This window comes from Melanerpes formicivorus, unplaced genomic scaffold, assembly GCF_026170545.1.
Source record: "Melanerpes formicivorus ecotype bairdi unplaced genomic scaffold, bMelFor1.0.p_v2 SCAF_32, whole genome shotgun sequence".
In the NCBI taxonomy this organism is placed as follows: Eukaryota; Metazoa; Chordata; class Aves; order Piciformes; family Picidae; genus Melanerpes; species Melanerpes formicivorus.
In genome coordinates, this window is record NW_027142384.1 from 5,949,298 (window position 1) to 5,976,822 (window position 27,525).

General features: G+C 39.5%; 1 protein-coding gene across 3 annotated transcripts in view; it reads left to right on the forward strand.

Annotated features, from left to right (window-relative positions):
- Positions 1 to 27,525, forward strand: part of ADCY8 (adenylate cyclase 8) — a 115,372-nt gene that overhangs the window by 16,463 nt on the left and 71,384 nt on the right. For 2 of the 3 annotated variants that reach the window (XM_068155529.1, XM_068155531.1), the window contains exons 2-4: positions 9,948 to 9,980; positions 13,140 to 13,289; positions 27,239 to 27,369. In XM_068155529.1, the coding sequence (XP_068011630.1) occupies positions 9,948 to 9,980; positions 13,140 to 13,289; positions 27,239 to 27,369 (314 nt within the window). The remainder of the gene's footprint in view (positions 1 to 9,947; positions 9,981 to 13,139; positions 13,290 to 27,238; positions 27,370 to 27,525) is intronic. The other variant, XM_068155530.1, reaches the window with a different exon arrangement.

Genomic DNA, 27,525 nt, shown 5'->3' on the forward strand with positions numbered 1-27,525 from the left:
GGTGTCTTCTGAATCTCACATATCTCTTGGTAGCCACATTTTTCCGTCTGAGTACCATCAGAGTTTTATTAGTCTGAGAAAGGCATTTGCTTACCAACAAGTCTCAGCTCCTCAGAAATGCAGTAGTTGCACCTCCGTGCTACTAACTAGAGAAAGATGAAGATATTTAGGCTTGAGGTGAGAAGAAAGTTCTTCACAGAGAGAGTTGTTACCAGTTGGAATGGGCTGCCCAGGGAGGTGGTGGTCTTCTCTCTAGCAACCAGCACCAGAACAAGGGGACACAGTCTCAAGCTGCACCAGGGGAAGTTCAGGCTGGAGGTGAGGAGAAAGTTCTTCACAGAGAGAGTTGTTAGCCATTGGAATGTGCTGCCCAGGGAGGTGGTGGAGTCACCATCCCTGGAGGTGTTCAAGAGGGGACTGGACTTGGCACTTGGTGCCATGGTCTAGTAGGCATGAGGTCTGTGGAGACAGGTTGGACTTGATGATCTTTGAGGTCCTTTCCAACCTTGTCGATCCTGTGATTCTATGATATATGAGGGTTAGTGGTTTTATGTATAATCTGCCAAGAGCTGAAAATGTTAAAGCACATGAGCAAACTTACTTTTTGCATTTCATTAAAGAAATTTTCTAAAATAGCACTTCAGTAAACTTTTCTGGTTCTATAAATTTGTTATACATGTCTCCAGATATTGTTCCAATTTATTTTTTTTTTATTCAACTTTAAATATTATCTTGTGTGGTTGTGATGACTTGGAGTTTTTCTTTTTTGAAGAAACTCTATGTGGAAAGAAAAGAATGGAATGGAATGGAATGGAATGGAATGGAATGGAATGGAATGGAATGGGATAGGATAGGATAGGATAGGATAGGATAGGATAGGATAGGATAGGATAGGATAGGATAGGATAGGATACGAAAGGAACCTGGAAGAGACATTCAAGATCATCACATCCAACCCATCATCCAACACCATCTAATCAACTAAATCATGGCACCAAGCACCCCAAATGGACAGGAACATATCAGAAGGCAAGAATAAGGACCAAAATGCATGATAAAAGTTATTTATGATACAACTATGTTTTGTGTTTATTGCAAGAATATGTTAGTTTCGTGATTATATAATGATTAATTGAGTTGACTTTAACAAATGGATGTGGGTGTTCATGAAGCAAGTAACATTAAGAAGTCGTTTGAGCTTGCTGCTTTTACTCATAATTTAGTGGGTTTCACACATGGTTGCTGTAAAGTGTTGGCCATCAGACATCAGCTTAATATTGACAGCTAGCATATTTTTTTCACTTTGAAACATTTGTATATACCTTAGAAATCTGGCCAGTGGTGACTAGCTGAGTGACAGAACTTAAGCACTAAGAACTGATATAGTCCTTCTAGGGAGGGGAAAAAAATTGTTATCAAGAAAGAGACATAAGTGATTTCCTAGGATATTTGAAATATTTCCCTTGTGTTCTGATAGCTAATAAACCAAGATTATTAGAGGAAACTGCTTAAAAAGCTATCAGAGCCAGCAGGCATATCTCTATCAAACAGAATAGGCTTTGGATGAAGCGTTAAACCATGGAAAATGTTTCACCTTGCAATTAACTATGTGTGCCATCCTTTCTCCTCAAACTCTTTCATAGATTTAACTATTCGCACTGTCTGGCTTCCAAAAAAAAATCAACAGTTTGGGAAGATCTGTTTATAAAACCAATTGCCTTTGCTTTTCTTTTTTAAGGCTCAGAAATGTTCTCTCCACTGCCAGAAGTTCCAGTAAGAAATCAACTTTGCCAGCTAATTCTTGACTTGAAATCTGAGATCTGCCACAAAACACAGCATTGTCAAGGCCACACACAATCTATTTTCAAGCACTCATCTGCTGAGTGCTCCTAAGAGAGCAATAGTTATGTAATCATGCCTGCTGCTACATTGATCTGAATAGTAGATGCATGAGCTAATACTCATGAGCTCAAGACTAAACAGTTTTGCCCAAGCAAATTTGAAGCCCATGAGCAAGTTGAGATTGACCTTGCTACTCAGTGGCTGCCTTTAAACAACCCAAACTGTAAAAATGTGGACAGCATTCATGTCTGTGCATTGGATAAAGCCTTGTATGAACTTCCACACAGCTGATCCTGATGTAAACCATCTGGGGGCTTCTTTTGTCAGTTTATGTCCTTGAAGATTTATTAGTCTTCAGCAGCTCTCACTGGTATCAGCTGGATTCATTATTCAACATCTGAGACAGCAGTTGTTTTGTCTTGTATCATTTATTTAATATTCCATGAACAGTCCAATTTCTGTTTCTCATGCTTACACAAGGAGTGAAAACAAAGACATGGCTTGTATTGTCAAGGAAGGAGAATTTGGCCCACAGTAAATATCAGGGGTTTATGTTAATCCCATCCCTGTTTTATACAGGAATAATCCACTGCCTTCAAAGGAATTAATCCTAGGTCATACCAGCATCAGTGCAGAATGAATCTTGTGCTATATGTCTCCTCTGCTAGCAAAGTGGCAGAAGCAGCCTAATCCTTTATTATTTGTCTGTGGCATATTCTGCCAGCCAAAGGACTGAATCAACTTTTCCCACAGTACTCTCTGTACTTTTGATGTGAGTCTGACTTCTTCTAGCTCACCACACTGAAGCATTCACCGTGACTAACAGCAAAACAACACCCACAGGTTTCACAAAGGAAAATGTTTGTCCTCGCCTAACTCTCTGAGATAAAGTTTTAATCCAGCTTGTCTGGAATGCTGTAACCTCTCCTGGCTTTCATCTGGTACATTTCCATCTGCTCCCACATCTCTTCCCTACTTCTTCTCTAGAAGAGTTCCTTAAAAAGAGTTTAAAAAAATGAGATAAAGCAGTCTTAAAGACAACATTGAGTAGTGCTAGATAGTTATCAGCAAAATTCCCACTTAACCTTGAGTGATTCATGTCTTCTGCTGTGCCTGAGCTGTTCTCAGCTCAGCTCAGGAGGACAAAGGCTCATGAGCCCCATTACACATCCTTACCCATCCTCAAGTTTTCCTTGCATGTTCATCCATATCTACATGTGTTCCTCATTTCCCACAGTCTCCCAAGGTCGTATCAGCACTGATTCTCGGTGTGGTGACATTGAAACACTGAAGTCAAACCACAATCTATTACCTTTATGCTTTGCAAGATTTCTCCATAGTGAAGACAGGCCTCTAGCACTATGGTCTGCCAGGCTCACAGGCCAAGATTATTATCAGGCGTTGCTGTAACTGGGGGTTTTGTTGATCTTTTTGGTTTTTTTGCTAGGAAAGGACTCTCAGAGTGGCATTGCTGCTTTCAGTTTAACATCACAGTCAACAACAAAAGGGAATACTGAGGGGGGAAAAATAACATGGAATATCAAACTCATTTCCTTGTGGTTTTCAGATCACTTTTCCAAGAATAATTTAAAATAGAAGAAGAGCATCTGTAATGGGAAATTTGGAAAGGAAACATTTTCCTTATTTCTGGGCTAGTAAGCCTTCAGCCTGATCTGGGAACTTTAAGTCTATTCCTGTCATCTCGTGCATCAGCCATGGGTAGATTCAGTGGGCAAAGTCCATCTCTAATGACATGCTAAACAACAGTCACTTACAGCTGCAACTGTGGGAAAAATTTACCCTTGCCATTGGCCTTTATGTAAAAATGCCTATAATAAAATGTAAAGACTTGTTTTGTTTTTTTCCAAGACTTTTTTTTAGGATAAATAGGTCTCTCTTAAAAAGTAACAGGTATGGGGAGTGTATGCCTTTTATCAGTAAGGTATAAGTGATTAATACAACCAGCTGATCAGCAGAGCTTCCTATCAGAATAGAAGCAGGATTTCAAGGACAAAGGTTGTTTGGAAAAGGGCACTCAACTCTCATCTATTTTTCATTACCAGTATTTTCAGTGCTATTCAGATAAAACCATTTGTTTTTTAATAGGTATTAGTCTCACTCTCACCAGGACTGGAATGGTTTTCATAAGGCTCTCTTTATTTCTTGATAAAGAGTCCAAGAGTAATTTAAGATCATTACATTTAGTTATTGGTTTTGTTTTCCATTGCAATATCAAAGGGAAAAAATATTTGCAGTATCTGCTCCTTTCCTTCACCTATGGCAGCAGTTTGATAATTCAGAGGCAAAGGTACATGACCTGGCCTAACATAGCTCAGAATTAACATGTCTCTTGTGCAGTGTGTTGTTACAATTCTGACGAATGCACTGAAGCAGGGCCACATGTACACAAAGGTGATGATTGCCAGGTCTTGTGGGAAGAGACATGGAGTATGTCCTGCAGGTAATTGGGGAGACATGCGTATGTTTGATCAGATGAAAATAGCTGTGAAGTGTGTCAGAAAAGATGAACTGCTGTCAACCCTACAAATATAATTATTAATGCTCAGTTTTGACATCCTGCTTCAGATAAGAACCATTATCTAGCGCAACAAAAACAGCTGTGCAGGCCACCATCCCAAACTCACTTAGCAGGAATACAGAGTACTTAATTTGGTTTTCCTTAGAATGTAACTAATCTCTTTCCAATGCTGTAAAGCAGCTTCAGTGATTTTTTTTTCCCCCTATCATTAGTCCTAATCAGTTTATGATCTGTTTGGGGAAGCACTAGGAGTTCTTCTGCCTTGGCTATCTTCCATTGACTTAGACAGATGTCTGGTCCCCAAATGCTGGTATATCTAGGTTGATGTTTGGACTCAATGATCTTAGAGGTCTTTTCCAACTGAAACAATTCTATGATTTTGTGATACTGTGATCTGAACTGAGGGAAAGTTGTTTACTATTCACGTATCCATGTATATAACGCAAGGGGTGTGGGGGGGGGGGGGAATAGCATTGGATAAGGAAATAATTCCTTCAGAAAAAAGACCCAGGAATTATTTTTAATACTTAATATCTAGGATGTTTTGAGTGTGCTTCCCCATTTAAGATTGGGTTTTTATAAATTTTGTTTAGATACTGTAACTTTTATTAGGAGTAATTTATTTCTCTAGTGGCTTTAAATGCAATGTGGCCTCTATTAAAGGTAATTGCTATTTGTTTTGAATAGTTAATGTGCAGATTCTACATAGAGAAAGTTCAGGGAAAATTTTAGTGTCAGACTGAGCTTCTTGAGTCTGAAACATGGAAGTGAAGAAAGGGAAACCACAACTGCTTTGCGCTTCTTTCTGAGCAGTGAGAAGGGAATGCCATCACTTCAGCAGTTACCTAACCTATCCTGACTGCCATGGACTGCTTCCAGTGTGTTCTCTGTTGTACAGACATTTGTGCTGTGCCTTGTTTTTTGCTGACTTTTGTGCTTCAACAATGTCATGGTGTGAGATGATTTAAAGTAGTTCTTCAGTACATGTACTGTGGTTTCAAGGTTACATATATTTGGAGAAGAAAGCAGATTCCTGTCTGAGCCTTTTACATTTACTTTAACACACCAAATAAGGTGGCATTTTTGGACACTAAAATCATGACATCTGGAAGGTTTGGCTTTGGATTCCTCCTTGTAATTACTCTGCAATGCAGCTGTCTCAGAACAGAGGGAGAAGGTACCCAATCAGCAGACAAAAAACATTGAATGGAGAGGTTTGTTTGCGTCAGAAGATAAGATTGTTCTTTCTAAATAGGAGCATTTCAGGTATCTGTAATAGCACACTGTGTGCAAAATGGTGATGGAGTGCTGTGCTGCTCAGTGCACAGGAGAGTGATCGCCAGATTTCATTGCGTAGGTCAGGATGAGTTCCTAGATGAAGGTCAGAGAGTTCAGTAGTCTACCCTGTAACCACAGGAAACACTAAAAACTGAAAATCTTTTACCCATCTCTGTCTGTCCGTCTGTATGCACAGGTCACGACCCTACTACTGACATTTTCCCAGACATGTCCAGTGACATTAACATGTAAAAACCAAAATTATTCAAAGTCCCAGAATACATATTTTTTTTTAATTTGATAGAAAGTTTATGCCTGAATCCTAAATTTTGTACAAACTTAAGGGGATTTAGAGGAGATATGCCAAAAACTATTTGCCATCTGGGGCTGCTTGATTCCTCTAGCAGGGTTATATATTTTCTTGACTGCCTCCGTGAAAGTTATATCAGCCCTTATGGATATGAGATTACATGGTATATGATATGATGTGAACGAGTCCAGAGAAGAGCAACAAAGTTGGTGAGGGGTTTGGAACACAAGCCCTATGAGGAGAGGCTGAGGGAGCTGGGGTTGCTCAGCCTGGAGAAGAGGAGACTCAGGGGTGACCTTATCACTCTCTACAACTACCTGAAGGGAGGTTGTAGACAGGCTGATGGTGGTCTCTTCTCCCAGGCAGCCAGTACCAGAACATGAGGACACAGTCTCAGGCTGCGCCAGGGGAGGTTCAGGTTGGATATTAGGAAGAAGTTCTATACAGAAAGGGTGATTGCCCATTGGAATGGGCTGCCCGGGGAGGTGGTGGAGTCGCCGTCATTGAAGGTGTTCAGAAGGAGACTTGATGGGGTGCTTGGTGCCATGGGTTAGCTGTTTGGGTGGGTTGGATTGGTTGATGGGTTGGACACGATGATCTTGAAGGTCTCTTCCAACCTGGTCTGGTTTATTCTAATAACGGTTTATTCTAATTATTCTAATGATATGATATGATATGATATGATATGATATGATATGATATGATATGATATAAGACATGATATGATATGATATGACATATGATATATGGTTTTCCTGAAAGATCTCTTGTACTACACCATGTTGCAAAAGTCATTCCATAGTTGATAGCTGACTTACCAATTTTAATGCTTTAAGCTGCCTGTGAACAGCTTAATCAGACATTCAATTTTCTGCATTTCTAATGGATGCAGTGACAGGAAGATCAAGAATGAAATAGCTGGTTTTTCTGACTGCAAATTAAACTCGTGTTCTGAACCTTAAAAATGCATATTCCTGAATTCAGTCTCGAAATAGAAAAATTGATTTTATGCAAACATGTCATTATTCAGAGGAAAAATGGTCTTTGCAATAGGAGCAATAGATTTGTTACGATACTCTGCAGTAGGATAGACAAAAATGTGTCTGTGACCAGTTACTCTCATTGACGGTAATCTAGAACTTGTTTGGGGTATACCCTGTGTTCTGATAGGCCCAACCAGCCTCTCAGGCTGCAGATTGCATGCCCATTAAAGGCCATGCATAAATATGTCCATAAATATACAATAAAGACCTCTAATGCCTACTCTGAAAGCATCAAGGCAAGTCTTCTTAAAAGATCTTAGCTCTCATAGAGGCATAAATAAGATTTGAGGTTTTGAGGAATCAGGCAATGGTCCCATGGGAGCTGTGCACAGCTGAACCACAAAACTTGGTTTTAAACACAAAATCAGGAATTAACACTGATATAAATCGTTCCTTTCACATTTAGCAAATCAGAGGTGGGTGGGGTAAAGATCTGCCTTTAACTATCATAGTTTGTGCTTGCCTGAGTTTACCATAAACACTATACCTTTCTCCATCCCTGTATTCTCATGTGCATGGTATATTCCTATCATTCAGAAAAGCATGGTTTTGTAGATCAGATAAGAGAGTTACCACTCACTCCAGCAGCGAGTCAGGGTTAAACAGCTGTTTTACTTATGCATTGGAAAATACAGAGAAACAGGGACAGATGAGCTTTCTGCAAAGTCATGTCAGAGTTTGGGTATCTTTGTGGAACAATTTTGATTACAATAAATGTTGGTGAAGAAGCAACTACAATGTAAAATAAGCAAAAAAACCTCTATCCCAGCTATTGGCATTTAGAAGTTAGACCCAGGAAAAGTCAGGACTGAACCTGGGGAATAAAAAAACTCCTTAGAAGGTGATTTAACAATAAGGCAGCAATGATTTCAGTTTAATGAGCTGGCAGCAGTGCCAACTATGACTGTTCATGTGCTTCCTCTCCCTGTGGAGGCTGTGCTGTGAACTCAATCAGACGACTGCTCTAGATAGGAAAATCACTGCCAACACCAAATGTTTGTTTTTTAAGTTGGCCAAGTTCCCTGATACAGTTCACAGTATGGTCCCACAAATAATTGATCTGGCACAACAAAGGGGAAACTGTGCTGAGGGATTAAGGTGGGCAAGAGGTAGTACAGAGATACAGGTACTTGCTAGTTTCACTGCCAGGAGCTTTGATTCATAAAATCATGGGCTCAGCTGGAGATTGAATCTCCCTGCAGCCCAGCAGTGAGGGAGTGGTAGAGTCTGTGCTGTCAGATGTTCATGTTCTATACAAAGTAGAGCATTTTTGTCTCAAATTCCACACTTCTCATGCAACCCTCAGTTCATTCCTGGTGATCAGTTCTTAAAAGAGCATTATTTTTCCTCAAAGTAGCCTAAGCAGGGGATGATGGAGAAGGGAGAGATGGCAAAGAGGTTTTTGAGAGATTTGAGTTACACAAAACAAACTTGTGGTGATCTATTTTTAGTTAAACAACTAATTATGAATCAAAATGCTTTTCCAAACCTAATTAACCAATAATAATCACCATAGCAACCAGTTCTTTATGTGGCACATGCTGAATACACTGTCAGTGAAGCACAACAGCTTTACTTTCCCAGTTTTCCCAAAATCAATGATAATTACTCTAATCCATTGTTGTAGCCAAATCAAAATTAAAAAGCAAAATAGGAAAAGAATTCAATCATTTCACTCAGGCTCATTTCATGAATTAACAAAATTCTTAGTCTCTAGGACTGATGTGCCTTGAGATTTTCCAGCCAGAAATTACACTGAAAACCATTTTTCTTTACTTTTCAGATGTGCTCTGGCAAGATTAGCCCCAGCCCTGCTCTATTTCTATACAGCAGAAAAAAACTACCTAGTGAAAAGGTTAATAATAGGTTTATTTCTGCAAAGCACACTAGGGTTTCTTCCTTGAGGTAGTAACACTCAAGTTCAGTGTCCTGGATTTCAGAACTGTTTCTAAACTTTTTCAGCTTTCTCCCCTCCACCTTCACTTTTCAAGTGAATGTATGCTATGATTGGCACAACCAGTCATGGTGAAGATTGTATGTGGCAATTTCTGTCTTTCAGGGCTACTTTTCAGTCCACATATTTCCAGTCTGTTGGGTTTGTTGAATGTTCCTAAGTACTCACTTCTCAGGTTATGGACTCTTTTTAAGTGCTGAACTCAGTCAATCTCTATACACTTCATAAATAGCAAATCTTAGAGCGCACTGAATTAGGAGACTTAAGAGGGGATTGGATGTGACACTTGGTGCCATGGTTTAGTCATGAGGTCTGTGGTGACAGGTTGGACTTCATGATCTTTGAGGTCTCTTCCAACCTTAGTGATTCTGTGATTCTGTAACTATACAGCTGGTCTTATGTCTCAACTATAGCCTTCTGAATTTACTGGCTTCTGAACTACCTTAAATTCTTTCTTGAAGAACTGTCTGTGGCTGATCCACAGCCACAGTTTTGGAGTAAAAATTTTAGCATCTTCTAACTACCTGCATGATGAGGCTTTGAGCAACCTGTTCTAGTGGGAAATGACCCTGCCCATGACAGTGGGGTTGGAACTAGATGATATTTAGTGCCCCCTCCAACCCAAACCATTTTATGATTCTATGATCTTGTCAAAGTAACCTTCCGTAACTCTGTTCATCCTATTATTTGATTATGTGCAACTGCAGATTCAGCAGGGACAGTGCTGATCCCACACAGATATTCCCAAGCAGCGTGGTGATTGGTATCTTGATGGGGGCATTTTTTAAATATTCAAGAACCAGACTTCCCCAGATCCATGTTCAAAATCAAAACTTATAAATCATGTACTTATAAGTCATGTACTGTTTCTCATATAGTTGTTTATTTAGGTGTTGTGCAAAGTACAAATAGACTAAACAGCTCATAAATGTGACCTTTTATTTTCTTTTCTCTTTTTTTTTTTTCCATGTTATACTTCAGCTTTCCTACTGTGTGAGCATTGATTATCTTCAGGTCAGTTCAAAAGATGTGAAACTATGTTCATCTTATAAAACTGGAATCTGTGCTGGCTTGTGGCTGTTACAGGTAGTAGAAAATCCTTCAAGACTTCTCAAACTAGCCACAGTAAACTATAGGAAAAAGGAGTTGGAATGAGATATTCAAGTCTTGTATGTCTTTTTTAGTCTTTTATTAACAAGATGCACAGACTGATATCCTTGCAAGCATGGTGCTTTATTCTCTAGACTGGTTTCAATCAGAATACTATGTGTAAGAAAAGCAGATTCTGCCCCTGAGTAAGATGTTCTTTTACCTGTAATGTATTTTCCATAATTCCTTCTGTTCAAATTAAATTATGTACTCATGAAATTTAATTGAAGGCTGAATTCTACTGCATTTGCTCTAAGGAGATCTGCTGAAGAGAGTGCCACTAGTCCTGAATATCAGCGAGTGAGTGAACTGGGCTCATGAGGAACTTGCAATTGGATTTGCAAGTAAACAAGAGCACCCTGCCACTGCTTTCACAGTTCAAATGTACATTTAAAATGTTGCTAAAAACTTTTCCTTTTTTTCACCCTATACTCTCATGCTTCTACTGTGTGAGCATTGATTATCTTCAAGTCAGTCTAAGTAGTATAAAGCATTGATGCCTCCAGCCACCCACAGCTGGTTTCAATTGTCCTGATGAACTGATCTTAACTCATGTCAACTCATCATATGCCTCTTAGTTATCTCATGGGCTGAATTACTGCATTCTCTGTTTTATCTTGGAGAAAAGGCAGAAAGTGTCTGGGGAAAGCTGGCTGATCAGGGACAACCTGTATCCAGTAAAGCAGGGCAAGGCAGATAAAATGGAGAATGTAGTAAGCACAGAGATGGAATAGTGAATGCAGTGAGACTGAATTTCCTCCCTTTAACAAAAAAATAAGATAAAATGAAAGTAAGAGGTAATGCTAAAAGTCAGCAAAATAAGAATGGTGAGAGGAAGATGTATGGGGAATAATTAGTCACTGTTTCTCATATTATAAGCACAGTGTGGCGTTCAAGGAAATGATAAGGCTGCAAATTAAGGCAAACAAAAGGAAACATTTTTATCACAGTGTGCCTAATTAAATTGTAGAAATCTTTGTCATTGACTGCCATAGGGGCTAAAAGCACAACTGACTTTGGAAAGGTATCAGAAAAAGTTAAGCAGATGAATGGAGTATGCCACATCTAGCTCAGAAGTGCTGGAAGCCACAGGTTACAGGAAGCCAGGAAGAGGCAAGGGTCATGCTTATGCCTTATTTCCCACCAGCATTGCCTAGATGTCTCTTACTGGCAAAGGTTACACAAAACTTCAGCTGGAGCCAGGATATGCATTCTTATTTAATCATAGCATATAAATTGTAAATTCATTTTCTGTACTATCATAGAACAATACTCCAGATTCAGAAATACAGGAATATATTAAGCTGCCAGATGCATTTGGTTTGATATCAAATCTCACTTTCAAACACACATGAATGTGAGGAGCAAGACCTTCAGATCCAAGGCACTGCATCACAATAATGACATTAGGGAGTTTTGCTAAATGTGTTCTTTCTTTTACTAGGACAAGAAACACTGATTTTAGGGAGACTGATTAGCAGATAATACTATAAAAACGCAACCTCTAGTCCCCAGTGTTCCACAAACACAGATTGCTGTAGTGTTCAAGACTTTTGACAAAACACCACTGAATGTTTTCTTCATTCTTGTGCTCACATCTGTTGTTTTATCCTTGTACTCCTACCTGGGCATTCTCTATAGTCTGCTGTACAAGTCAGGATCATAAATGATGAGAACTTGATCTGGCCTGGCCTGGTTGTTCTGAAGTTGTTATGATCCTGTAGGACTCACACATAGCTTTATGGTCCATAGCTGTCAGAGCCCGATTGTCTTTGCTGGGCAGGTGATACGGCATCAGGATCATGTAGTCCTCTCCTGTTCCATGGCTGATCTGATGATGGGAGGGAGTTGCAATCCCATTAGACATAATGCACTCAGTGGGACCTCATCAGCGCAGTGGCTGTGCCTGGACATTGACAGGAAGATGGGGAAATACAGTTTGCAGGCTTTAAACTGGTTCGCTGTGGCCCAATGGCTTCTCTAGCTAAGGTAGCAGTCAGAGTGGTTTGGCCTTACATTCTACATTTGGTAAATATTAATGACTTCTGGACTTATTTTTCACCCCTGACCCTCTCACAAGTTACAAAAAATCAAAATGAAGTGGAAGCTGAGAGGATTTCACAAGAATTTGCAGCCTGTAGTGGGGATGAGACATTGGATAAAGCTGCCCAAACTGCAGGTGTGCCTTCTGTCTTTAGTGCATGCCAGTATTACAAGTTTCTTACTCAGTTTCCCAGACAATCTTCATTTCAATGGTGTTGATGTGCCCTGCCTTACAAACATACAGAGCACAAAGAGGTATCAGTGGAAAGACAGATAAGCTACTGAAATTTACACTGCCCAAGGATCCACTCCCATTTGGCTCTTTTCAATTCATGTTCCAAAGGAAGAAGCTGTGATGCACTTTGTACAAGGAAAAGGAGTGCAGCTCTGACGTAAGCCTCAGTGGAGAAAAGGCCTGTGTACGCAGTCACGGGCTTTGCAAGAATGTGGTGATCCTTTTGGCTTCAGGATTCACATTGTGCAAGCTTGTGCTTTGACATCATCTGGAAACAAATGTATTTAATTTGGTCAATAATAACAGAATAACTGTTATCACTGATATTAATTTTTAGCTAACTGACTCTCTTTGTTTTCCTTAATATGTCTTTCCTCTCAAACTAAACCAAGGAACAAACCACGAAGTTGATTTTACAGAACAGACAGTGCAAAACCAATTCATTAGTTATGTTTGTAATCATTCCTGACTAAAGCCCTGTGAATCAGTTCTTGGAAACATCATTTGTGGTTCAACTAGAGTTCAGTGCCCCCAAATACTGCATAGTTCTTCCTCAAGGCAGAAAATTTTACACGTTTGATACCTCTAATTAAGATCAAAGAGATTCTTTTATGCAGACTTTTCTAACCGTTAATTTTACAGTCTACATGACTGCAGAGCAGTCATTCTCTCTCTTTCTGACTTTGCAAACTGATATTTTTGCTTCTTCTCTTCTCTGATAATATCCTATTTGTTGCTCATTGCAGATAGCGGCTCAGGCAGTGTTGTTTATGTGTATGAACACTGCAGGAATCTTCATTAGCTACCTATCAGACCGAGCACAACGTCAAGCCTTCCTGGAGACCAGAAGATGTGTAGAAGCCAGACTGAGACTAGAGACAGAAAATCAGCGCCAGGTATTGGCAAAACAATCCTATTTTTATGTTAACTGGAACTGATAATTGGATGAGACTGGGTTTTGTAGGCTTGCTGACTCCAATGTGAGGCCACCTGATTTGTGCAGGTTAAGTCAATGTCACGATATTATTTTGTTGGTATGTCTCAATCTGATATGACATTGTAAATATTTACACTGGGCAACAGGATGAATAGAGAGTAGCTGTTCATTTTCCTTTCTCATACAAGCAGAAGAGCTCATTAGATGACTCAATAACTGGCAGGTGTTTAAAAATGGTTCTTTACAGTCAAGTCAAAACCGAGCAAGTTCATGGAATTGAACTCTCGGCAGACAAAATATCTAAACATCGCCTCTGGCTCACAGATGAACTTTTGGGGCTGGGAAGCTACTGTAGGGAAATACCACCAAAAGTTTTTTCTATTCTTAAATTCTTGCCTAAAATCTCCTTTTGGCCGCTGTGTGCAATAGCATGCTGGGCTAGGTGAACTTTTCATGCAAGCAGGTATAGTTGTTCTGCGATACAGAGTCTTTCCCAATCCACAATAAATTGAATAAAAATGAATTTGCTGCTTCTTTTGTTCTAAGGGAGCACAAGTAAGAAGCCTGCTGTACACATCTTGCATTCTCACTGAAATATCAGAAAGTTCACCTGCTGTTCAAAAACTTGCATTAAAATCAAAATTCAAGCTGTGTATTCTGAGATATATATATATATATATGCTGCACTGCTATTTCATTCTTGAATGAACTTAGCCATTCACTTTGTTCTGTTGTGTAGACACCTCTATTGTTTCTCAACTGCATTTCCTTTCCTTCGTGAAAAGTATGCTTTTATACAGAGATCTAGGAAGATGCCATATTCTAGACTACTAATGACTCAGTGTGAATGCATGACTGTGCTGAGCAATACAAGTTACCTATGCCAGAACATCTCTCCAGCCATTGCTGACTGAAAAGGCTTTGAGGGACCATGTGTAGGATGCCTTATTCTCATTTTAAGCGTAGGATTGCAATTTTATGGCCTTTGGGGTTTTGTGGGTTTGGTTTTTTTCATTTTTAATCTTGTCTAACCACTTATGGACACTTTTTAATTTTAATTTGATTTTTTTTTTTTTTTAGAATTCATTGTTAATATCTTCATTAAACAGTGGCAAAAGATTTCCTCATTCCAGATGATTCTGAGGATTTTCCATTTAAAATGATTTTATTTTCTGGAGGAAAATAAGGAGTATGCAAAAACTTTGTTGGTTTTTTTTTTGAGCTATTATATTTTGATGAAATTTTATTTCTTATTTCAAAATGAAGAGAGATTGTTTCCATTTGGGTGGGTTTAAAAAAAATCTGCTTCTTAAAATTATTTTTGGTGAGGAGGGAACTAGGGGTTAGATCTGAAATATTTGGTTTTAATCAGTCACTGGTGCACTGTTCATTTTGTCTTAGCCAAGTGCCTTGAATGTCTTCAGGCTTGTGCTGTCCCCTGAAGTCAGAACTTCCTGGAGGGTTAACTCCTCACAGCTGAGACTCACCTATAACCAAACAAAGGAGTATGTCTTAGACATCATATGACTGGAAATGCGTAAGGGAAAATATGTTTGGGCCAAGGAAACTACCCATAGGGGAAAAATACAGGCATCAGGCCAACAAATAAAAGATACCTTCTAAAACTTAATTTAATGATAAACTAATTCAAAATGTAGGAGGCAAAGCATTTTGAAATATTTCCAATTACTTTTGTTGAAACTTTGAATCTGTAAACCTATAAATACATAGAATCATAGAATCAATAAGGGTGGAAAAGGCCTCAAAGATCATCAAGTCCAACCTGTCACCCAACACCTCATGACTACTAAACCATGGCACCAACTGCCATATCCAGTCCCCTCTTGAACACCTCCAGGGATGGTGACTCCACCACCTCCCTGGGCAGCCCATTCCAATGGCTAACAATTCTCTCTGTGAGGAACTTTCTCCTCACCTTGAGCACATGTGTGTGTGTATATAAAAAAATACATGTAATATACTTTTCAGCTTTTCATTTGTATTTGGGACAACATTAATGACAAAGTGTTCCAATACTGTAATGTCTTGTGCAATGGAGAGCATGGTCCCTCAGTCTTCCATTGTTTCCCTTTGCTTCTGAAGTAGTGGCTTATCTAGAAATAATTTCTAAAGTGAAGTAAGAAAAAACAACATGAGCAAAAAATGCAACAAGAAATTATATGCTCTTCCACAAGTAACCAAAAAGAGTCATGTTGCTTGTAATTACAAATGTTATATAAATGCTTCAGATATACTTGTTCATTACTGTCTATTGTTAAAACTAAGAAATCAAGATTCTACACTCTCGAAATGACCCTTCCAATTTCTCAATATTGTTTATATTTGCCATCTCTAATCATCTGTCATTGTAATAGCTATAATTATTCAGTATTGTGTAATGCCTAAAAGAGCCATTCACGGAAAATCACCCAATTATAAGCCAAACATTTTATTATCTGTGTTTTAGAAACAAGCAAGAGGTACAATCAGAGATGTGGAGCTGTACAAGGAAGCAACAATACTGATAAGTAAGGATCTGTTGAGGTTTCAAAGATTTTTGAGAATCCCCTGATGATTTTGTCGAATACAAATACAAAGTTTCTGCAGTATTAGCTTCTGTATTGTGTTGAACAAGCCCTGCAAGGAGAGACTGAGGGAGCTAGGATTGTTTAGCCTGGAGAAGAGGAGGCTCAGGAGAGACCTCATTGCTCTCTACAACTACCTTAAGGGTAGGGAGGAGGGGGTTGGTCTCTTCTCCCAGGCAACCAGCACCAGAACAAGAGGACACAGTCTCAAGATTCGCCAGGGACAGTTTAGGCTGGAAGTGAGGAGAAAGTTCCTCACAGAGAGAGATGTTAGCCATTGGAATGTGCTGCCCCGGGGGATGGTGGAGTCCCCATCCCTGGAGGTGTTCAGGAGGGGATTGGACGTGGCACTTGGTGTCATGTTTTAGTCATGAGGTCTGTGGTGACTGGTTGGACTTGATCTTTGAGGTCTCTTCCAAGCTTGGTGATTCTGTGATTCTGTGTGATTCTGTGAAAAGCAAGAGATGATTCTGAATTTCCTGATAAATATCATATAGATGAGCCGATTTACTTTTTTTTCAGCGAGGGTAGTTCCATTCCTTCTTTTGCCATCACTCTTTTTTGTAAAGTGCGATGAGAATAGAAGGTGAAGAAACAAAAATCCCATTCGGGGGGAAAAACTGTTTTGTTGGGTTTTGTGCTACTCTGAGCTGAAATTTGGACATGTCATTATTTTCAGGGTTTAAGGGCTTCTCACTCTGTTTCAGTATTGCTGTGACAGTCAAAGACATTTTGCTCTGTAGAAATGTCTTTGTTCAATGTCTCTGTAAATCTGAATTAGCTCCATCGGTTCATTATCCACAGAAAATATCCTTAGGTCCAAGAACAACTTTTATGTTAATTGCAAATCATTCCCTTACTGGACAGAAAGGGAGAGGCAGGAGTGCAGATCTGTGCAAAGGAAAAGATTTTAAGAACCTTGGCCAGTCTTTCAAAGCTTTTAGGTTACTTGATTTCTGGTTTCTGTATTTTCAAAGTTTTGCACAAAGCAAGCACCAAAAAATATAAAGCATCTCTGAAACATTTTATTTGCATTATTTTGGGTAGATTTAGAGCATCTGGTGTTTTTTTTTCCTTAAACAGTCTAAAGAGAAGAATCTTCTATGAGAACACTCTAGCAGATGTTTTCTCTTTGCAAGTCCTGTTGCTGGCTTACTGGACATCCTTTTTCCAACTGTTCTTTTTCTCATAGGCTATTGCACAGATGTAATTAAATCTTATCTTTAAAGTAAAAACAGCTTGCATGTTATTTCATCTGATTTTTTAAAAGGATTTGAGCCCAGTCACCCTGAAGAGTAATTTGTCCAGGTGAGAAGAAGGTATAAAGGCTGTAGAAGAAGATGACACCCTTTAGTGTTCAGAACACTCTGCTGCTGGCATAGTCTCTCCTTCCTGATAGCTGTGGGGGGAAAAAAAAAACTGTAATCCTGCCTTAATCTTTTTTTCCATTAGAAAACAGTTGTATTTGACCATTTGTTGCCCTTCTACCTCTACTTCCAGAGGATTATTTTCACACGTTCCTCTGCAACAATCTCTATTTCCCACAGCTTTAAGAAGCTCTCTGCAGATTGATGAACTCTGTTTGTTGGAATTTTATTTTTTTTAAAGAAGCTTACATGTTGTATAGGTTTTATCAAGCTCTTACAGATCGAGATTTTAATCAGCCACGAGTACTTTGCAACCAGTGAAGCAAGAGCAGATTGGACTGGGATTGGAAAGGACACTTTAAGAGGGTTAAACAGTATAAAGTCTTTTTTTTTTTTCCCCTCTTATTTCTTTTCTTTTATATTGTTGCTAAGAATATGGAAATCCCCTCTAAATTAGTATGAGGATCAAGTTCAGAATTGTTTGTATAAAAAAAGAGTACACTGACTTTCAGAGACCACATGACCTTCCCAGGCATCCTGGCCTGCATCAAGAACAGTGTGGCCAGCAGGAGCAGGGAGGTCATTCTGCCCCTGTACACTGCACTGGTTAGGCCACAACTCGAGTACTGTGTCCAGTTCTGGGCCCCTCAGTTTAGGAAGGATGTTGACTTGCTGGAACGAGTCCAGAGAAGAGCAACAAAGTTGGTGAGGGGTTTGGAACACAAGCCCTATGAGGAGAGGCTGAGGGAGCTTGGGCTGCTTAGCCTGGAGAAGAGGAGACTCAGGGGTGACCTTATGGTCACAACTACCTGAAGGGAGGTTGTAGACAGGCTGATGATGGTCTCTTCTCCCAGGCAGCCAGTACCAGAACAAGAGGGCACAGTCTCAGGCTGCGCCAGGGGAGGTTCAGGTTGGATGTTAGGAAGAAGTTCTATACAGAAAGAGTGATTGCGCTATGGAATGGGTTGCCCGGGAAGTGGTGGAGTCGCCGTCATTGAAGGTGTTCAGAAGGAGACTTGATGGGGTGCTTGGTGCCATGGGTTAGCTGTTTGGGTGGGTTGGATTGGTTGATGGGTTGGACACGATGATCTTGAAGGTCTCTTCCAACCTGGTTTGGTTTATTCTAATAAAGGTTTTATTCTAATATTAATTGTAAAAGTAGTTTTAAATGCCTCAGAAATGCAAGTTATGGTCACAGTAACCGAATAACTGAGGCTTCATGTCTAAAGAGCAAACAATAACTCCACATGTATAAATTTGGTGTAAGCTTGATTACATGTTGAATTTTAGTTGGATTTTTTTTTCTCTACAGGAAAAAGTCTGTTGAATGTGAAATGCTCAGATAGGTTTCATGGTTATCCAGACAGACTTTCTTTCATCTTCATGCCTTTCTCCAAAAAAGCAATAGGAGTTTATTCTCCTTGTTGCTCCTTTGGTACTTAGAATGTCAAACTCAAAGTTGATTGATCCAATGAGAGAAGAAATATGCAAACTTTATATTGATTCTTCCCAATCTATATATCCATCATATGATTCAATGGTTGACCTGTTTCCTAAGTCACTTTGCAGACATTTCCTCCTTGACTGGCTTGAGAGCAGCCCTGAAAAACAGGACTTGGGGGTGCTGGTGGATGAGAAGCTTAACATCAGCCACCAGTGTGCACTTGCAGTGCAGAAAGCCAATCACATCCTGAGCTGCATCAAGAGAAGCATAGACAGCAGGTTGAGGGAGATGCTTCTTCCCCTCTACTCTGGTCTAGTGAGACCCCACCTGGAGTACTGTGTCCAGTTCTGGAGCCCCTATTATGGAAAGGATCTGGACATGCTGGAGTGTGTCCAGAGAAGGCCATGGGGATTATCAGATGGCTGGAGCACCTCTCCTATGAGGACAGACTGAGCGATTGAGACTATTCAGTCTGGAGAAGAGAAGGCTCTGAGGAGACCTTATTGTGGATTTCCAGTGTCTTAAGAGGGCCTACAAGAAAGCTGGTGAGGGACTTTTTAGGGTGTCAGGTAATGATAGGATTCAGATTGGATGTTAGGAAGAAGTTCTTCACCATGAGGGTGGTGAGACACTGGCACAGGTTGCCCAGGGAGGTGGTGGAAGCTCCATCCCTGTAGGTTTTTAATGCCAGGCTGGATGTGGCTCTGGACAACCTGATCTAGTGTGAGGTGTCCCTGCCCATGGCAGGGTGCTTGAAACTAGATGATCCTTGAGGTCCCTTCCAGCCCTAACAATTCTATGATTCTGTCTGATCAACCCACTTCCATTAGAAAACACAACATTTCATATGTCAGATATTAGACTTATTTCCTTCACATTTGCTATTGATGTTTGTTTCTTCAGAGCATAACACTCACATTTTGCTTTCAAATCTAAGGTAAAATCAAGGTCATTCTAAGGTAAAATCAAGCTCAAAATGATCTGCTTTCTCCCCCATTCCTTGCAAATCTGGAATAGGCACATGAGCTTAAACAGAATAATTAAATTCTCAGCCAGTGCTAGCAAGATGGGAATCAGACCCCAAGGTCCAGTTTATAAAGGGAAAAAATTCTCTCAAAGAGTGTAAAAACTTCAGGCATTTGAGCTTCCTATAGAAGAAACTGGTGAAAAGGAAAGCTCTCCTTCCCCTCCCTAGTAGTTGGCTTTTGGATTCACTAGTAATAAAACTGTTTTCTAAAAATCTGTGTAGTTTTCTTTTTCATTTCTAAACTAGGCTGTTCAAATTCTGTGTTGGTCAATAGTGAATAGGACTGGAAGCTTGTTGATCAGGTTTTGGTGGCCTGTACCTCTCATGTTCTCAGATCTTTGCTAACAAGAAAGGTGTCTAATAAAAAAAAGCCATTATCACAACTACCACTGACTAGCAACCCTTGCTGATTGTCTCAGGGAAGTGGACAAAGGTGAATGAGTAAGGGGAATGAAATAGTTTCAGCCCCCTGCAGTGATGAGACACTTCTGCCAGCTGGTCTGCAGTACAGTCATCTCTGCTTAAAGAAAGAACTCCAGGCTCCAGATTAATCAGACTAGTACCTTTCCTGAGCTCTGAATATACTTACTCATTTTAAGGTCATTTTTCTTGTCCAGGATAAGAACTTCTAGGGTACTGAGGAAAATGTATACTAACTTTCCCCAGTACTTTGAAATGTAGGAGAAATCCTTACAAGCTTCACAATTAATAGAGTTATAGAACCCTGTGGTTCAGATAATGTTTTTCAATTCTCTGACCCTGAACAGTACCAATTCTAAGCTAGCCAGAGTCAAGTCACTGTAGCCATTGCTGAGATAATTCAAAATAAGATAAGACTTTTGGATTGGTGTTCATGAATAGACAGAAGGTCTTTCACTCTATCAGTATTGAAGTACCTACCTATAAGCCAATTAAAAAGGGTTTGATTTTTCAAGAACTGACAATTTTCCCACCTACAGAAACTTCCTGGAAGAAGGTATATATGTCTTTGGTATTGGAGTCTTTTAAGTCTTTGACAAGGTATATTCCGTGTTTTGACTGGACTACGTGACTTCCTAGCTCTTTTCCATCTTGCTGTTCTGCAGTGATTAAGCCATATAAAGCTGAAAATGGCATAGGAGCTTGCTTTGTGATGTTTTCCATGTTCATTAGCTGCAATAACTAGTACTGCTGAGAAATCTGTTTTGCAGAAGTTGCCTTGTAATTCCTGAAATGGAGATAGTTAACAAAATGGGAAAAGAAAGAAATAAATGAGTGGAAAGTAGAAACAGTTCAGAGCAATTACATGAAGATTCAAGAACAGATGAGTCTAAGCAGTCCTAGATAAGTGAAAGTCTGCCAGGGCATAGCACCACAGACATTAGAGTCAGATGGGTCCATTCTGATATTTTAGAGCAAAATTGAATTATAGGAGCTGTTTTGCCCTCATTTTCTATTCCAGTAAAATAAGGAACATTTTAAGATTATACCATTATGAAATCAGTCTCCAGTAGGTGTGTCTGTCTTTCTCCTGTTGCTAAGGTATGGCTCTGTCCATCCTGTCCAAGCTAACTGAAATTTATGGAAGCCAATATTAGAAGACAGTACAATGTTGTTTTGGTTTGTTTTTTTTTCTTATTTCTATGTAAATGTTTCTCTTTAGGATTTTTTTTTCTTCTCTACAATTGTTCAGTAAATAATAATAATAATAATAATAATAATAATAATAATAATAATAATAATAATAATATATAATGTGGAATAAACCTTTCCATCTAGTAAATGTGTCTAATGGATTACTGTGGGTCTGGACAGTATAACTTCTGAGCATAAATGTTCATGTCAACAAGATAGGGTGGTAACAGAAACTAGTTTGTAACTTCTGCTTTTCCCTGCATGTCTTTGTTAACCTGCAGTTCCTATTGCCTAAGCTAAAAGGCAGCCCAAATGACAAGGCAGTATCAGGAGATTGTTTCATGATGTACTGTGGGAGATCTAACAGCTAACCACTGCTGTCAGGGAACACAGGCTTGCTCCTTGCAGCTCTTATTCCCAGACACATACTCCTACCCACTCCCATGCAAGCTGGTGATGCTCATGTGGCCATACAGTGAGCTGATGCATCATGCCTGTGCCATACAGTTGTAAGCATTGGCTGCTCCTAGCTTCAAGATTAATCATATTACTTTTAAAAATAATTTTTAAAATATTTCTGTATTTTATGGAGGAATAGAATTTTTCACTTAGAAGGTACACTCAGTAGTAGTAACAGATACCCTGCCAAAAAAAATTCAGTTGTTCCACCACTTCCCAGCACGCTAGCAGGATGAGCTAAGTGTTTATGAGTCAAAGTGATACTGGAAAGGCATGAAAATGCAAACTGGCAGACTTGGAATCAGCATTCTAGAAGTCGGGGAGCACAGGGCAAGCAGGCATTAAGATTGTGGTATTCTTACAAGGCCAGCTGGCTGGTGAGAAAGGCACCTCCTTTGACACCTGGCAGTAGACTGTTAATTATCAAGCCCTGCCAAGATTTTGTAATGTGGCTTCAGGTGCTTTAGTCATCCAACCAAAGCAAAAGACCATCAATATCTTGCAGTTCTTCCCTTTGGCATGAGTTACATGTATGTCATGCTGTTCAGGACAATAGGATTGAGAATACAATTGGTTGTGTCCTTCCTACACGAAGTGAAAGCAAAAAGCTTTTTCTTTCTTGCATTACCACAAACTTTGTAACACTTCTAAGTTAACAACCAATTAGTCACCATTATAAAAAGTCATGACTCTCAAAAGCACTGGGATACAAGTTTGGATAAGACTAGCTATGTTTCAGCCAAACAGACACTCCAAAACCTCTTGTGTGATCTGGCCTTATTTCTTTCTGAGAACAGCAGATGCCTTAATGGAACATGCAGCCAGGGATGGGAGGAGCAAGAATGGTAATTGCTTGCACTCAAAATTAATTTGGTATAGCTCATATCACACTAGTAAGCAGTAAAAGTTAACAGGCAACCTTATAATCCCCTGAGCCTGAGCATAGTAAATATTGCAGTTTATACCATATTTTTCAGTTACTTGCTATTGTCTTTATAATGCACCAAAAAAAAAAAAAGAACAGAAGCAAATAGACTGTCCATTGTGAAGGAATTTCTTTTTAGAGTTGTTCCTTATAATGAGAGGTACTAATTCCCATTTTCTAGAGTGTCTTCTACAATAATTACATCAGTTCTGAGCATCATCAGTTTTTCAACAGAAAACAATACTATTTTTGTCTACTTCCCTTAAATGTGACAACAGCTCTGGAAAGGCATACAAACATCACTCTGGGCAGCTCTTTTCTCATGTTAATATGTTCAACGCTTAAGACAATGAAGCCTCTATGATATTAATTGCAGATGTTGTTAAAGCCAAGATTGATGGCTCAGGTAAAATGATTCTTAAAATCAAGGTGAAATGTGTGGAGCACTTTTTCTAGAATCTCTGTCAAATTAAACATTTCTGGGATATGGCCTCTCCAGTTTTATAGAAGTATTGGGAACACCCATAAGCAAATTGTTCCCCCATCAAAAGGCTTCATCCCACAAGATACATGCAGATTTACCCATCTGAAGGTAAGTGTGTAGGAGGAACAAGAAAATCTGAATTGAACTTCCATTCTGGAGCAGCTTTCCATCCCTTACCAAAGCCAAATCTTATGAAGATATTGAGAAAGGAAAATCCCAAGGTAGTACAGGTGGCACTGAATTCTACCATCAGTTTGTTACTTTTAATGATTTCTACAGGTCTTTTGTTTGTTTGGTTGGTTGGTTGGTTTGATTTGGTTTGGTTTTGTTATTCTTTCGGTTAAAGATTCTTTTCTTATTTATTTACTCCAAACTCTGACTGCTCCAACCTAAAGAATAGGGCTGATTCATGTCGAGAATTGGTCACCAGCTTAAAAGGATGTTTCCTGTTGTAGCTATCTTCTTTCTTCTAGATATATCTGTTCCTTTTCAAACCACTTACTATTAGTGCTGCTCACCTTTGAATTGTCTCCACTTAAGCAATTGCTCAACTAGAGAGTTTTCAACAAAGTTGCTTCCTTCACCATAGAGTTCATGATACTCCTTTATTAAACCTTTCTCTGAAAGGAAGAATATTTTTTTTTCTCATTACTTTCCCTCTCTCTTTGAGTATGCCTTCTAGGATACACTGACTAGAAATATGAGAACTCTTTAATCAGGTACAGAAGACTATAAAAATGTTGTAATTTTCTTCTCTGTGATCTGGTACTGGTTTTTTGCACATGACTTCTACACATTTGCTCTGTCTTCCTGTTCCACAGTATCTAGAATATTCACATCATCTGTAGGAAAAGGCTGGATGAACATGATCTACACAAACGTCCGTCTCTCAGTGCCTGATTTCTGAAAATGGCCTGGTTCATCATACTTCACCACCCTGTCATTCTGGCGTGGTATAAGAGCAGCTTGGGAGAGCAAAGGACAGCTGATGCCCCTAGGGGAAAGAATTTGTGTCCTTTGAATATTTCAGTAAGAGAGTTGACTAATGGCTGGAGTCCCTTCTAAAAATATTTATAGGCACACACACATTCACAAACATACACACTTGTATGTTGCTTTTCTTATAGTGTTCCAGCATAGCAAGGCATATGTAATGTATGTGCTGTGTATGCACTTTCAATTGTGGTGCTGAAAAAACTCCTCACATGCCAGAGTATTAGTAGAGGAAGACCACAGGAGAGGCATACTAATTAACCTCTGTTTTTATGGGTCATTGCCAGATGTTACGTGCAACCACGAAGGTTTAACTTACCTTAATGAGCAGCATGAAGGTGAAGATATCAAATGTGCTGAGCGCGTTTTTCTTGCCTAAGTGAACACGTGCCAAGTGAACCATGTTTTATTTTAAATAAATGCTCTAGAGCCATTGCTTGATACATTAAGTGAATGCAAACAAGGAGTGCAAGCTCTTCCTGTTGTGGAAAAAGCGCATTCTCCATTTTAGCCATATGTCTGTGAAGAAATGACCAGTTTTTATGTTCTCTTATCACAGATCTCATAAGCAGTTCAATGATAACCAAGATTTTATGTTTTCTCTCTTTCTTCTGATTTTTTTTTTCTTTTTGAATTTGTATTCCCATTTGTCTTCCTAAACGATGAGGTAGGAAATAACATGTTTCTTTTTTACAGCAAAAAGATACTGCGCTGTTGTGGAAGGATCTTCACACAAAGCCGTCAACCACTTTAATCCAATGGCTCCTTGAAAAACTGATCTGATTTATTTGAAGGATGGATCTATTATATGCCCATATTAAGCAATGTATCTTAATAGAGAAGGAATAAGAGAATATATAGCCTAAGCACCTTCGTTTATAGGAGGCTGAAGGACACACCTTTCTTGGAATATCAATCAACAGCTGTTCTCAAACATGCCATCTCAGGGATACCATGGGACATTTGCTTGAGAGTGGATCTACCTTAGGGATAGACAATCTCGTGAAAACCTGAATTTGCAGGAGGGTTTCTTCTTACTATCATAAGCACCTGGCTTAGTGTTTATAAAACAGCAAAAGAGTGAGAAATAGCAGAATTCCCAGGGGGAATAGGTGGGAAGGGTTGAACGAAGTCTAGACAATGCAGATGTACTAAAATTAGTACCATGCTTTATAGGGAAATAAAAGGTATGAGCTGGGGTTTTTAGCAGAATAAAAGATGAGATTACTTCTTCCTAGCTCACTACCTGCTTTGTATCAACTATCCCTACCATGCATAATTTTTTTTCTCTCTCTCCTGATTGTGCCCCTGTACTCAGCACTGATTAGGCCACACCTTGAGTACTGTGTCCAGTTCTGGGCCCCTCAATTTAAGAAGGACATTGAGACTCTTGAACGCATCCAGAGAAGTGCAGCGAGGCTGGGAAGACGCCTCACACAAAAGCCCTACAAAGAGAGGCTGAGGGAGCTGGGATTGTTTAGCCTGGAGAAGAGGAGGCTCAGGGGTGACCTCATTGCTCTCTACAACTACCTGAAAGGTGGTTGTAGCCGGGAAGGGGTTGGTCTCTTCTCCCAGGCAACCAGCACCAGAACAAGAGGACACAGTCTCAAGCTGCACCAGGGGAAGTTTGGGCTGGAGGTGAGGAGAAAGTTCTTCACAGAGAGAGTTGTTAGCCATTGGAATGTGCTGCTCAGGGAGGTGGTGGAGTCCCCATCCCTGGAGGTGTTCAAGAGGGGATTGGACATGGCACTTGGTGCCATGGTCTAGTAGTCATGCAGTCTTGGGTGACAGGTTGGACTTGATGATCTTTGAGGTCTTTTCCAACCTTGTTGATTCCATGATTCTATGATTCTATGACGTATGGATTAAAGATTAGTGGAGATCCCTTGGTTCTTTCCTGCTATCATCTTATGCAGGCAGGAGCCCAGAAGAAAGCTTCCATCTCAGAGTAGAGTACTACATGCCTGTATTCTAGAAGAACCTATTAGAAGTGCATTTTGCCTCAGTTCACCTCATCTGGTGCTGCCATCTAGACAGATTAAGGCGTTTATCCACAATGTGTTTTCACTGTAGCTAAGGATTGTTTGCTAAAAGCTGACTAAGACTGCTCAGGGTAGGAATTCTTCATGATCTTCAATTGTAAGAGTTGTTATTTAGAAACAATATGCTGGGGATAGGTTCCTTCATTTTTTATGATGGCATCAAACCCATAATTTTCATGATTGCCTTGCCTTTCTCTTTTATTCCACCTACCATCCCTCTTTGCCCTGTCTTACTCTCTATAAAGAACTCTTTTTTCCTCAGGAAGGGACATACCCCACAGCTTGGATAATATTAGTCTTTGTAATAGCCTCTTTATGTCAAGTTGCCTCACAAGCTCAACATCAGCCTCTGGCAGAAAACAGGAAGTGTATATACCATGTTTATTCTTTCACAAGAAAACTGGCAGTACAGAGATGAAATGAAGCCAGGACTCCTGGGTGATACATATCTTGGTACTTGCGAAAAATGGCCCAGTCTTCATCTTTAAATACCAACTCACTGGAGGGTGCTAAACTAGACACAATGGTAAGCAGCTGCAGCTAGAATGTTAAGAAATGCCAAGCTAAATGCCAAGATACTATTACGGTTATAGGAAAACCTGGAAATTCAGAGCCAAAAGTCTTTCCTTTGATACTAATGTATCAAAGGAAAGACTTGATACATTACTAAGAGATATTTAGTGAAAACCTTACAATGGAGGAAATAAGTGGAATGGATCTTTAAATAATCATCAAGTTGTCCTAGAACAGAAGAATATCTAGCAAGGGGAGGTGAGAGAAGTGTCCATATTCTGGACTCAGGTTGGTAATGTGAGTTATCACAAATGGTCTGAGCTACAATTTTAGGAGGAGAGTCACATCTTCCATTGCCAGTTATCCAGGTCTTTAACCGGGGCACAGTTCAATCAGTTTACTGTGAAGTACTGCTTCAGACTGATAATGACACTTTTCTTTTCTCTTTGTTTTAGGAGCGGTTGGTGCTGTCTGTCTTACCACGGTTTGTAGTCCTGGAAATGATAAATGATATGACCAATGTAGAAGATGAACATTTGCAACACCAATTTCATAAGATCTACATTCATCGTTATGAGAATGTTAGGTACGTGGAGGAGCTTTTCTTTAAGGTTTAAGGTCTCAGATGCTAAGTGTCTTGTTTGAGTTTCCCTTCTGTTTCTTTATTCATTCATATATTAGAAAATGAATGTGAGGTTATTTAATCCCTGATCAGAGAAGCACCTTAGTGTCTTCTTTCTAC